Source organism: Pleuronectes platessa, chromosome 11 (genome assembly GCF_947347685.1).
Source record: "Pleuronectes platessa chromosome 11, fPlePla1.1, whole genome shotgun sequence".
Taxonomy (NCBI): domain Eukaryota; kingdom Metazoa; phylum Chordata; class Actinopteri; order Pleuronectiformes; family Pleuronectidae; genus Pleuronectes; species Pleuronectes platessa.
Genome location: NC_070636.1, coordinates 5,358,521 through 5,369,631, shown reverse-complemented (window position 1 = coordinate 5,369,631; position 11,111 = coordinate 5,358,521). Strand labels below are relative to the sequence as shown.

At 41.4% G+C, this 11,111-nt stretch overlaps 1 protein-coding gene across 1 annotated transcript; it reads right to left on the bottom strand.

The window, feature by feature from the left end:
- Positions 1 to 403: 403 nt before the first annotated feature.
- On the bottom strand, positions 404 to 9,471 carry hadhab (hydroxyacyl-CoA dehydrogenase trifunctional multienzyme complex subunit alpha b). The gene is made up of 20 exons (XM_053434260.1): positions 9,313 to 9,471; positions 8,059 to 8,100; positions 7,879 to 7,949; positions 7,664 to 7,797; positions 7,371 to 7,509; positions 7,142 to 7,261; positions 5,802 to 5,904; positions 5,525 to 5,647; positions 5,304 to 5,422; positions 4,990 to 5,046; positions 3,610 to 3,719; positions 3,384 to 3,518; positions 2,853 to 3,024; positions 2,672 to 2,758; positions 2,436 to 2,576; positions 2,230 to 2,298; positions 1,929 to 2,124; positions 1,700 to 1,814; positions 1,333 to 1,478; positions 404 to 1,182 (listed from the first exon to the last, which is right to left on the bottom strand). The coding sequence occupies exons 1-20, from the start codon at positions 9,377 to 9,379 to the stop codon at positions 1,037 to 1,039; spliced, it is 2,292 nt and encodes a 763-aa protein (XP_053290235.1). The 5' UTR covers positions 9,380 to 9,471; the 3' UTR covers positions 404 to 1,036.
- Between the last annotated feature and the right edge of the window lie 1,640 nt (positions 9,472 to 11,111).

Genomic DNA, 11,111 nt, shown 5'->3' with positions numbered 1-11,111 from the left:
CGCACCTGTGCTCACCGCGTTAGAATAAAAACAAGCCTCTGTCCCACGTGAGGTCCACCGCAGCCCGGCGCCGCCCCGCACCGCCCCGCACCCTGAGCCGCATCCTCCGCCCTGAGCATCTCCCACAGAGGGATGCGAAGTCACAGGATGTTTAGAATGAAAAAAGGAAAAGATGCTGTTTCTGCTGCTGCCGCTGCCGACCCAGCCCACACCGCCTCCCCCGGCTGGTACACACCCTGCTATGCGGACAATGGGAACGAGACATGTGACCTGCGCGACGAATTGGATTGGAGCTCTCCCTACACATATGGTCTGATTCACTGACACTGATAAATAACCCTGTGAAAGAAACAAAATTAGCACCTGAACGCACCTTAAAAATAAATAATAAACATAACACAAATATGGTTCATTAACAAAAGATTTATTTTTTTTACATCCAAAAAGGCCAGAGATATATTTTAATGTACACAGAGAAAAAGACACTTGCTGAAACTGGTACACATTCATCACTAATGTATTTTCCAATAGGAGAATATTTGCTTTTATTTATTTTGCCTCCATAGTGTCTTTACATACGCAGTGTGTGTGAATAATTAAGCTCCTCCTCCATCTATACACCATTACGTAAATCAATAATGTTAAGGAATACAAAACCATCAATTTCTGCTGATATTGAACACAGTGGCCAGTTTATTAGGTACATGTAGATCAAACTAATAGTCCTGCAAACAGAGTTATTATCGAAGGTGTTTATTTAACTGTGTGATCATTTTGGAGGCTTTTTATAACTCCCTTTATAGACTTATATCAGCTAAATAACAAAAACACATCTATTTTACTGCAACACAGCAACAAAATGATCCCAGATGAGAACCCTTCTACATCTTATAACCTTCATGACATCAGTCTTAGCTAGCTGTCCCTAATAAACTGGCCACTGTGGGAACTTTCAGAATGCTGGCCTCCACTCAATGGGATCAAATGTAGGCATTATTATTGTTAATAAGCGCTACTGGCACATGTGGTGAGTCGGTCACTTGTGAAACCTCTTGCTGGAATCGTTTGCATGATCCAGTAAAAGTTGGCATGGAGTGAAGTGGTTTCCGTACACGGCCTCGTACTTTCTCATCTTCTCCACCAGCTTGTCGGCGCCGAATGTGTCCACGAAACGGAAAGGTCCTGGAAGCGAGATAGATTTGATTAGATATCAGATAGAATATATGATTCTAGGAGACTCTTTATTGTGGGTGATGCTCCTCCCATTGACATATATTGAGCATACAGACACTGTTAAGTTTCTCAGAATCATGATTTAAGTTGAAGTCTGACCTCCGAGACAGGGAGGGAATCCCAGTCCAAACACAGCCCCGATGTCTCCTTCCAGAGGGCCGTTCAAAATGCCCTCTTGCAAACACAGTATGGCCTCATTGACGAATCGAGAAACAAGCCTGTACTGCACATCAGAGTCCGATGAACTGTAAGAAAACAAGTATTTCAATGGTTAAACAAGTGACAAATGAACAATGTAATAGTTTAAAAGCTTAAAGGGTTTTGTATCCTTTTCAAATTAAACCTTTATTAGGAACAAATGGAACAATATATTAAAGTTAACAGCGTGAAAACTCTGAGTGCGATTATAGTTTTATAAGGTGAATGTCGACTTAACACTGTTGTAACTTCTGCTTTTTCCACTTACACAGCAGGATTTGGTGTTAGCTTGTACTTCTCCAGGATCTCTCCAATATCTGGGTTGACCTCTTTGACCTTGAGTCCTGGCTGGTAGACGTAGCAGCCCTTCCCCGCCTTGCGGCCTTGAGTGGAAATAACAAACGAGGATTAAACATTCATAGATTACATGCTCACATTAATTAACAGGGAAGTTCTTCCTCCAACTAAAAGCAGACCACAGTGCTTCACAGCCATACCATTGAATCCCATCTCCACCATGGTCTTCAGAACCTCCACATTTCCACCTCCAAAGCGAGAGCCAAAGGCTTTGCCCAGATCCTCGGCCACATGGGCGGCTACGTCGATACCGACTTCATCGGCCAGCGTGGCTGCACCCACAGGGAAACCAAAGCTCGTGGTGAGTCCATCCAACTTCTTGGGGTCAACCCCTTCCTGTTAGTGCATAATGGATACATGAATACTATGTGTAAAAGAGCGATAATTTGTAATGAGTAGGATTTCATCTTATCACATAAATATCTACAGATTGTAGTTTACCTGAAGTACTCGTACAGCTTCCGCCAGCATTGGAGCCAAACACCTTGTGGTATAGAACCCAGGTCCATCCTGCAAAGCCATTAGTGTGATATATTACTGCAGCAACTCACATCTGAAGCATTGTGGAAAATAATGCTGAACTCTCATTTCCAGCCACGTACAACTTCATTGTTGCATTTGCCAAAGAGGTATTGTTTTCAACTCACCCCAACCACGATGATGACTTTGCCCTGCTTCAGGCCGACTGCCACAGCCGAGGCGATGGTGTCCTGTGACGTCTGATCAGTGCTAATAATCTCAAGGAGCTGCATCTTGTCGACTGGAGAGAAGTAGTGCATTCCAATCACCTAGAGATAAAACAACATTCAGCATCATTGCTTTTTTTAAATTGAATTTAGAAGAAAGTGCAGATATTTAAAATACACGGCTCCGAAGTTCAAACCTTGTCTGGCCTCTTGCTGGCTGCAGCGATATCCTTGATGGGCAGAGCGGACGTATTGCTGGCAAAGATGCAGTTAGGGGAGGTGACCTGCAGGCAAATGTTTGTCAGCTCAAAGTCGCACACAATTAATGATTAGGTGTTGTAAGAAAAGCAGAGTCAGCATCTTTGCAGTGACACTTACAGCCTCCACCTCCTTCAGGACTGCGTGCTTGATCTTAATGTCTTCAAACACAGCTTCAATAACCATGTCGGCATTTTCAAAGCCACTGTAGTCCAGCTTGCCGGTCAGGCCGGACAATATGGAGTCCCTCTGAAACGACGTGATGTTCCTTTTCCTGGTCTTGTCATTGAGCCTGGAAAAGAATGAAAATTCAAATAAATGTTGGGGTTTTCATGTGACCTGTCATTTTGGTTCATGTAGGTTGAAATATAATACATTCATATCACAGGTAATGCTAGCTAATCAACAGTACATGACAATAAGAGCTTGACCAATTAATTAGTTGGTTGATTAAAATAAGTATATAAAATGTTTACTATTTTCAAGTGGTTGTATTTGTAGTTTTCTTTTCATTTATAATGTTATTTTTTATAAACTGTAAAATATAAAGCCTATATTACAGGTCTTTGTCATAATGGTTTGATAATGACAATTTATTCAAATATATATTATCAAAATGTGTGATGTGATAATTGCTGTGTGAAAACCGACCCTTTGTAAACCTGCTGCTCTCCTCTGGCCAGTCCAGCCACTGTGGTGTCCTTCAGGATTGTGTGCACGCCTTTGTCCACCGTCACCTGAGCGATACCTGCTCCCATCAGACCTGCTCCCAAGATGGCAAGAGTCCTAATGGTGAAAAACAAAGACACATACTGAAGTGAAACATGTGTTGATTATCCAACATCACACACACACAAGCCCTTTGATACACACTTACTTCACTTCCTTTTGGGGAGTTCCAAAGCGGTTCTTCTTGCAAGCAACTTGACCGTGGTAGAGACCAATCAGGGCCCCTGATTCCGGGGTTCTTGCCAACTGCCCGAAATTCTGTGACAGCCATGGAAATTTGTGTTATTCACTTAAACAATGAGCTACTGTAAATACTAGGGATGCACCGATATGGAAATTCTTGGCCGATACCGATACCGATATTTAAAATAACAATCTGGCCGATAGCCGATACCGATACCGATATTTGTTTATTTTCTTTTTGTTGTTATTCATTCACCCTTTTGTGCCAGAAAAATAATTAAATCATTATTTAAAAAGCACTATTCATCACTCTTATCTTTTAATGAGCACAAATTGAATCAGATTTATGAAACAATCTCTGATTTAACTAAACTTTATTTAACAGAGACATATTATGCCCATTTTACCGCAAGTTGAAATGGTTCCTTGGGATCTTAATGAAATGTCTGTAACATATTTTGGTCAAAATACCACAAGGATAATTTAAAACAGCACTTTTTACCCTGTCTAAAACAGCCCTGTTAAAAGTATCATTATAGAGAACGCTCTTCTCATTGATTTACGGTAGCAGTATTGCCCGTTTATTAGATGTGTTACGGCTTCTGTGTGTATAACGTATGTTGTCAATTCCCTTGTTACCTGTGCATGAGACGGATGAATAGAGCCGATGCACATGAGAATAAAGTACTTTAACAGACGCTACGCTCATACTTTTTAAACCAAGTTACACTGCGTGAGTCAAGATAACTTAACAAGCCCTCCTCAGTTTTACCTGTTTTTAGTGTCGGGCAGAAATCACATCGCGTCAACACCCACCGTGGCCCTTCGCGATGCTTGTTTTAATTAAACAGTCGGATTCCCCTGGTCCGCACCAGTTCTCAGTCAGCTGCTAGGCGCCAGCCGAGGCGCACCGCAGGGTGCCCCCCCCCCCCGCGCGAACAGAGGGTTCCCCCAGCGGTCGCCGTAGCTGAGGTGATCCGCGAGAAGGGCCCGACACGCGTCCAGAGTCGCCGCCGCTGACCGCGTACCCAGTCCCCTCCCCGCCTTCCGCGCCGGCGCCGTGAGGTGCCACCGGATGAGGACCTCCCGGTGCCGCACACTGAGCCTCCGGCGGCGCGGAGAGGAGGGCGACGGAGTGACTGCTCCCCCAGCCGCGGCACGTGCCCAGCGGTTTTACAACAAATATGAACATCGGCCAATGATATCGGTGAAAGTCAAGTTTATTACCGATAAGCCGATATCAGTAAACGAGGCGAATATCGGCCGCTACCGATGTTCGGCCGATATATCGGTGCATCCCTAGTAAATACTAAATTTGAAAGTGGTATAGAACAACAAACCTTACCTGAGACTCTGCTAAATATCCAGCAACTGGACCTTGTTCAACTCCAGTTTTCACAGACTGAAAGGAGAAGCAGCACAAACCACAGTTACATTTCAAGTCAAAGGACAGAAGAGAGTCTTCTACAGTATTTACTAAACAGTGATTTTCATCTGACAAGTGAATGATCACACTGACACTCACATAATCTCCCACACTGCATAAAATAAATTTGCTCTCCAGCAAATAATTTAGCCTTTTAAAGCAGGCTAATTTCTTAAATTTCTGCCATCCTAGTTTTCAAATATACGTGTTGCTTATGGGGAGTATTTACTTACATCAATTATCTGTAGGGGTGCTGGATACAGTCCCTTGCTCTGCTTCATAACTTTTCCGCGGACAGTTTTGTAAATTTGATTCCGCACAAACCCAAAGCCCATGATGTAGTCTTGAACCTCTGTGGGCAAAAGAACATCAACTCTTAAATAAAGTTATTCTTCCACCTATAGAATTGAATACGTTCAAGTGACAAAAGGAAGTCAAATGCAGCACAACTGACTCTGCATCGCGCCCTTCTCTTTGTGAAGAGAGATTTTCTTGTTGACGATTCCTCTGGCACATTCGATGGCAACTTCCTCCAGGTAGTCTATCGTTCTTTCCTCTGGACTCTTTAGGCCAGGTCCTAGAATACAAGCAGGGATGATAAGATTAATCATAATAGTTTCAATTCATGCACAGTCCAATATCGAGCAAGAATTATAATGTCTACAGGTGCTTAAACTTTAAAAGTACCTACTTGAAACAGCAAAGTCTTTTTTTATTGTATGTTTGTTTACCTAGAGGGTCTACAAGATGGTCGACGAGCCCCATCTTCTTGGCTTTATCTGCTCGGATATTTCTTCCTGTTAGCATCATGTCAAAGGCACTGGGTAGACCGACCTAAAGACAATAACAAGAAAACAAACATGAAACGTGATCTGACCCTTCATGAATATAGACAGTTTAGTGCTGTGTATAGATGAATTAATGTGATTTTGATTTTTAGCACAAGTTAAACTGAAGTCAGTTGTACTCATGACTGTTGAGAGGTGGACCGAGTGGACATAGACAAAGTGAAGCGAGGGGAAATAATCTGTTAGGGTCGTGTAAACATCCTAAACCAATTATGAGCATTAGCCAGATTATACTGCATTATGGCTGAGCCTTTTCAGGCCTATGCTCACACAATTTACCACTAAATGGGATGCGTTCACAAACCATGTTCTGCATCATCCTACAAACTGTGTGAAGGCATGAAAGAAAAAAAGGAGCGATCTATTGATACTTAAAACCTATTTCTGATTTAACTTAGAATCATTTGATCTTCATGTCTCTTTATTTATTAATTAACCGCTTCACAAAAGTGCCACAATTGTGATAGAGTTCTGAACTGGCAGTTTGGCTCTTATGCAAAGCTCTAAAGTCACTTCCCATAGATTTTTGTGTAAACAAAAAAGGCAGAGGCAGCTCAAAAAAGAGCAGAGCGCGTGATGCTACAAGCCCCTGGGCATCATGAATATATGCATTTAGGTCATTAGCTGTCTTTCCACCTTTGTTTTGCTGCTGTTTCATAAACCCAGCAGGTTTGTTCACTGTGTTAAACTCTTTCCCTTGTTTCCCCCCCCCTCTTCAGATCCACTCTGCAAAACTGTCAGCCTACATGGCACCTCTGGAAGGTCAATTCCAGCGCAAGCTGTGCTCTCAGATCAGCTCCACTGTCAGGAGAGAAAATACTAACAAAGAGGAGCCCTGCACACAGACCCCTCTCCCCCTCTGGAATCCAACAAAACTGCTGCAGCCGCAGATAATCTAAATCCCTGTGTGCAGTTTTTATACTTCATAACAAAGCAAGTGTTTGAGACACTGCCATACAAATTTGGGGAATATAGCAGTCTCCAGGAGGCACACACAATATATTTTTGCAAGTGCTGGGTAAAAGTTGTTCTAGAAACAAATGTATTTTTGTTCCCAGTTCTTTATTATCTAAATCGACATTTCAATTCAAATGATTCCACTGAGGCTGACAATCTGTGGTCAAAATGTAATATCTGTTAAAGGTAAAAAAGAGGAAGGAAAACAGAAGTGCACTTATATTCTTCAAATTGAGAGAACATATGATTACAATTTCTGCACTAACCATTTTGGGGAGTCTCTGCGTACCGCCAGCTCCGGGTAGAAGACCCAGCATGACCTCCGGAGTACCGAGAACTGTTTTCTTGCTCTTTGTTGCAATTCTGTACTGGCAGGCAATGGCAAACTGAAATAGAAAAAATGACCCATTAGATAAGACATTATGATCAATAGTCCATGTCAAATATTTCCAGTTTAGTAAGAAGTTGCTGGTTGCGGAATATGTTCTTGTTCACCTCTAAGCCACCGCCCAAGCAGGAGCCATTGATGGCAGCAACAATGGGCTTTGGAGATTTTTCAACCCGCTCGAACATCTGCTGTCCTGCCTGAGAAAGCTTGGTGACCTCTTCTGCGTTGTTGCAGGCCTGGATCATACTGTAACAGAGGTGGAGCGTGTGAAAAGGCATCCGGAGAATGAAAGACATGACAAACCTCTTTGACATTTCATTCAGAAGATCTTAATGTTAAAGGTTCAAAAGACTGTAACTTTGTTTCTTGAATTGAGTCGATATCAGGAGCTATGTCTTACTTAATGTCTGCTCCTGCGATGAAGCATCCTGGCTTTGAGGAGATGAGGACAGCACTCTTAACAGCATCGTTGGCCCAAACTTCATCCATTACTTCGGCCATCTCCTTTTGCATTTGGAGTGACAGGGTGTTTACCTAGACAGAGAGGCGACCATTAGGTTGACTTTTCATACCAGCAGTAAAAACATGTCATATTTACTTTCAATGAGCTCACACCTTGGAACTCGGGTCGTTGATCCGTACAACAGCGACGTCGTCCTTGACTTCATAGTTCACGTGAGTACGGGCTAAAAATAGAGGAGAGATAATGTGGAGTGAGAAAGAATTGTGTCATTGAACAGGGTGACCACTTTTTAACTATTTATTATATAAATATGTATTATTTGGGGGAATTACCAAGCATGGCAGGACCTACAGAGAAGGTGCGGAAGCTATTGCCTGTGGATAAAGAAAAACAAGAGTAAACAAAACATTATTATACATATATTATTTTAGCAAGTTTTTAAATAGCCTTATAATAGCCCATTTCTAATGTAAATAATTTTATTTTATTGTTGTTTTAAGTGTGAGCTACAGGATATTGGAATTTCCAAGGGGCGGGGGCAGGCACTAAAACAATTTAAAAAATGATTGCAATATATTTGACCTCAATAGCAGTTTTACTAAAGTCCAATAATCGAAATATTGCTAATGCATATTTTGTGTGTGTTAATCTGTCATGTGAAGCACTTTGTAAAAGTGTGTAAAACTCCTTAAATGTTCAATTACTCATTATTTTTATTCAATGTTTCCAAATCTCACGACACATATTTACTTAGTTATGTGCGTTCTGAAAGATGTTACACAAACAAACTATTATAATCATTGAAATCTATTTATATAAACATTTTGATCTTGATATTGTCCAGGCCTCTTTTATAAGACACACAACCTGAAGCAGATTTCTAAAGGGATCCAGCCTTTCAAACATATTAAACACAAGGCCCTGACACCTGCATCCAGACAGAAAGTCCTCTCTCTCTCTCACACGCACGCACGCACGCACACAGAGACACACACAGAGAGAGTATATGAGACGCTCATATATCCTAACCGTGACCTCGAACGCTCTGATCCCTGCTATGCAACCCATTGGAACACGACCCTTCACCTACATTCTCCGCCCACAGATCAGACAGAGAGTTGCCATCACAGAGGCTAATGGATGACACACGTCTCCCGACACCCTGCTCACACCGTCACATCCCTGTTTAAACTGCCAAGACACTTACAGTCAAGAGAAGAAGTAAACACTCTGATTTAAAACTTTTATTTCGAGCCTCCTCTTCCCTGACTGAACTCACGGGACTCCGTAGCAGCCAGCTGAGTTAGCTAGCTAGCACATGTAGCACGTTTGCAGTCAAGTTTCCTCACTTAAAAAACAAAGTCCCACACTCACGCTGTAGTTTAAACGTTCACTGACATGTATATATGTGGAAAAAACAAAAGGACAGTGTTTTACAAAGCACTACCACGCATTGCTGGGTAACATTCTCCGAAGCTAACAGCTACTCCAACAAGCTAATTACCAACTGCGGCACGTAGTTAATCAAGGACTCTCATTGCCCCCGCGACCCGCGGGATATCTTTATCTCTTTCGGCAGCTTGTACCTGTGAGGAGCGCGTATCTCCTCGATGTGAATCCGGAGAGAACACCAAGGGCTCGGGTACCAGCCATCTTGGGAGCGGAGGTCAGTCAGGAGTCGGTGGCTGTGAAGCTAGCGGGCTAGCTCGCTGTCAAGTGTGCTGTCAGGAGACTGGGGAGTCCGAGCTACCGCCCACAACCCGGAACAATCGGAGCAGATGCTGATTGGCGCTCGTCAGAAATTCCCGCACGCCATTGGCCGACTCGGACGTTGTCACCGCTCATTAGACGTTCAAGGACAGTAAAATGCTTCTAAATTCCAACACTTCCTCATCATCACATACGATGAATAACTCCCTTTTTAATATTAAATCTAATGTGTCAATCAAATAATTTAAAAACAGGTTTGCAGGCAAATTTTAAATCTGTTTAAATTTAGAATGAGCAAATTCCTAGACTAGATTAAAGTAATGGCAGTATGCTACCACAAGGCGGAGGTCAAAATCAAACTTGAACCTGAGAATAAAATCCTAGTATTTAAGAAACTGCATCAGGTTTCATTTAACTTTCTTTTATTTGACTTTGCATTGAGTTACAAGTCCGGTTTTGGTAAGAAGGAGGCAGATATAGAGCAAATACATCAAATATTGTTTAATGTCTTTATGGAACTATATGGATTATATTTATTTTAATTAGCACTTGGCCTTATTTAGCATTTTTTTCTGTAGCAAGTCTCCTTGTAAAATGAACATATCTCATGTTCCCTCAAATGAAAACACCAAATGAATTTGCCATAACGAAAAGGAAAATATCCAAATGAACTTGACCGTATGATTTAATCATGATCTTAATCTCCGTCACCTCTATTCTCAACTAACCTGGTTTCTTTCTTGCCCAATCATATACTGTCTCATACCATTCTCCACAAAATTCACTTTGGGAAAAACCAAATGTTTAAGTTGCTGCTGGAAAATTTGAAGGCTTTTTAAAAAAGGAACAACCTTTTATTATAGATGTTTAAGCTAATAACCAAGTAGTACTCGCTCATTGCAGAAATAAGTACTTTTACTCAAGTAATAATGATTATGATATAATAGTGTTATATTGTTTGTATATCATAAATTATTTTCACGTAAGCAGTACTACATATCCACATTAGCACATATATCTATCCATATATATCTCTCTGTATCTATGTGTCTATCTGTCTGTCTATCTATCTATCTATCTATCTATCTATCTATCTATCTATCTATCTGTCTGTCTGTCTGTCTGTCTGTCTGTCTGTCTGTCTATCTATCTATCTATCTATCTATCTATCCATCTATCTATCTTACTATCTATCTATCTATCTATCTATCTATCTTACTATCTATCTATCTATCTATCTATCTATCTATCTATCTATCTATATGTTTAGCTTAATTTGCTTATACCTGCAGTTGTTCAAACTCAAATCTGCAGAGGGTATTTCATCACATATCAAAAGTATAAATTTGTCTAAATGTCAAAAGTTTTAATTTGGAATGTTTAAAATTACCCATCTGTCTGTCTCATTATAAATCACTAAGATCAACTTGAGCCAATTTAACAAACACAAATATTTACACTTCACATCACATCCACTTCTCTAGCGTGTATTTTAGTGTATTGTTTATTTTCATGTGAATTAATTCCTCTGACTTTGGCCATGATGTTGAGCACGAGGGCGGGATTCCGTGTCGCCAGCACAGAATCATCCAATCAGGGGCGAGATTCCCCCGTAGCAACACCAATCAGCGACGGGGGACTGGCCGGTCGCGAGGGTAGTGGCAGTGTTGATGTG

Coding starts and splice junctions, on each gene's coding strand:
- hadhab (XM_053434260.1), bottom strand. CDS start 9,379: ATGGCTGGTACCCGAGCCCTTGGTGTTCTCTCCGGATTCACATCGAGG. Junction 7,510..7,663: donor ATCGCAGGAGCAGACATTAA/GTAAGACATAGC, acceptor CCTCTGTTACAG/TATGATCCAGGCCTGCAACA. Junction 5,905..7,141: donor CGCAGAGACTCCCCAAAATG/GTTAGTGCAGAA, acceptor TATTGTCTTTAG/GTCGGTCTACCCAGTGCCTT.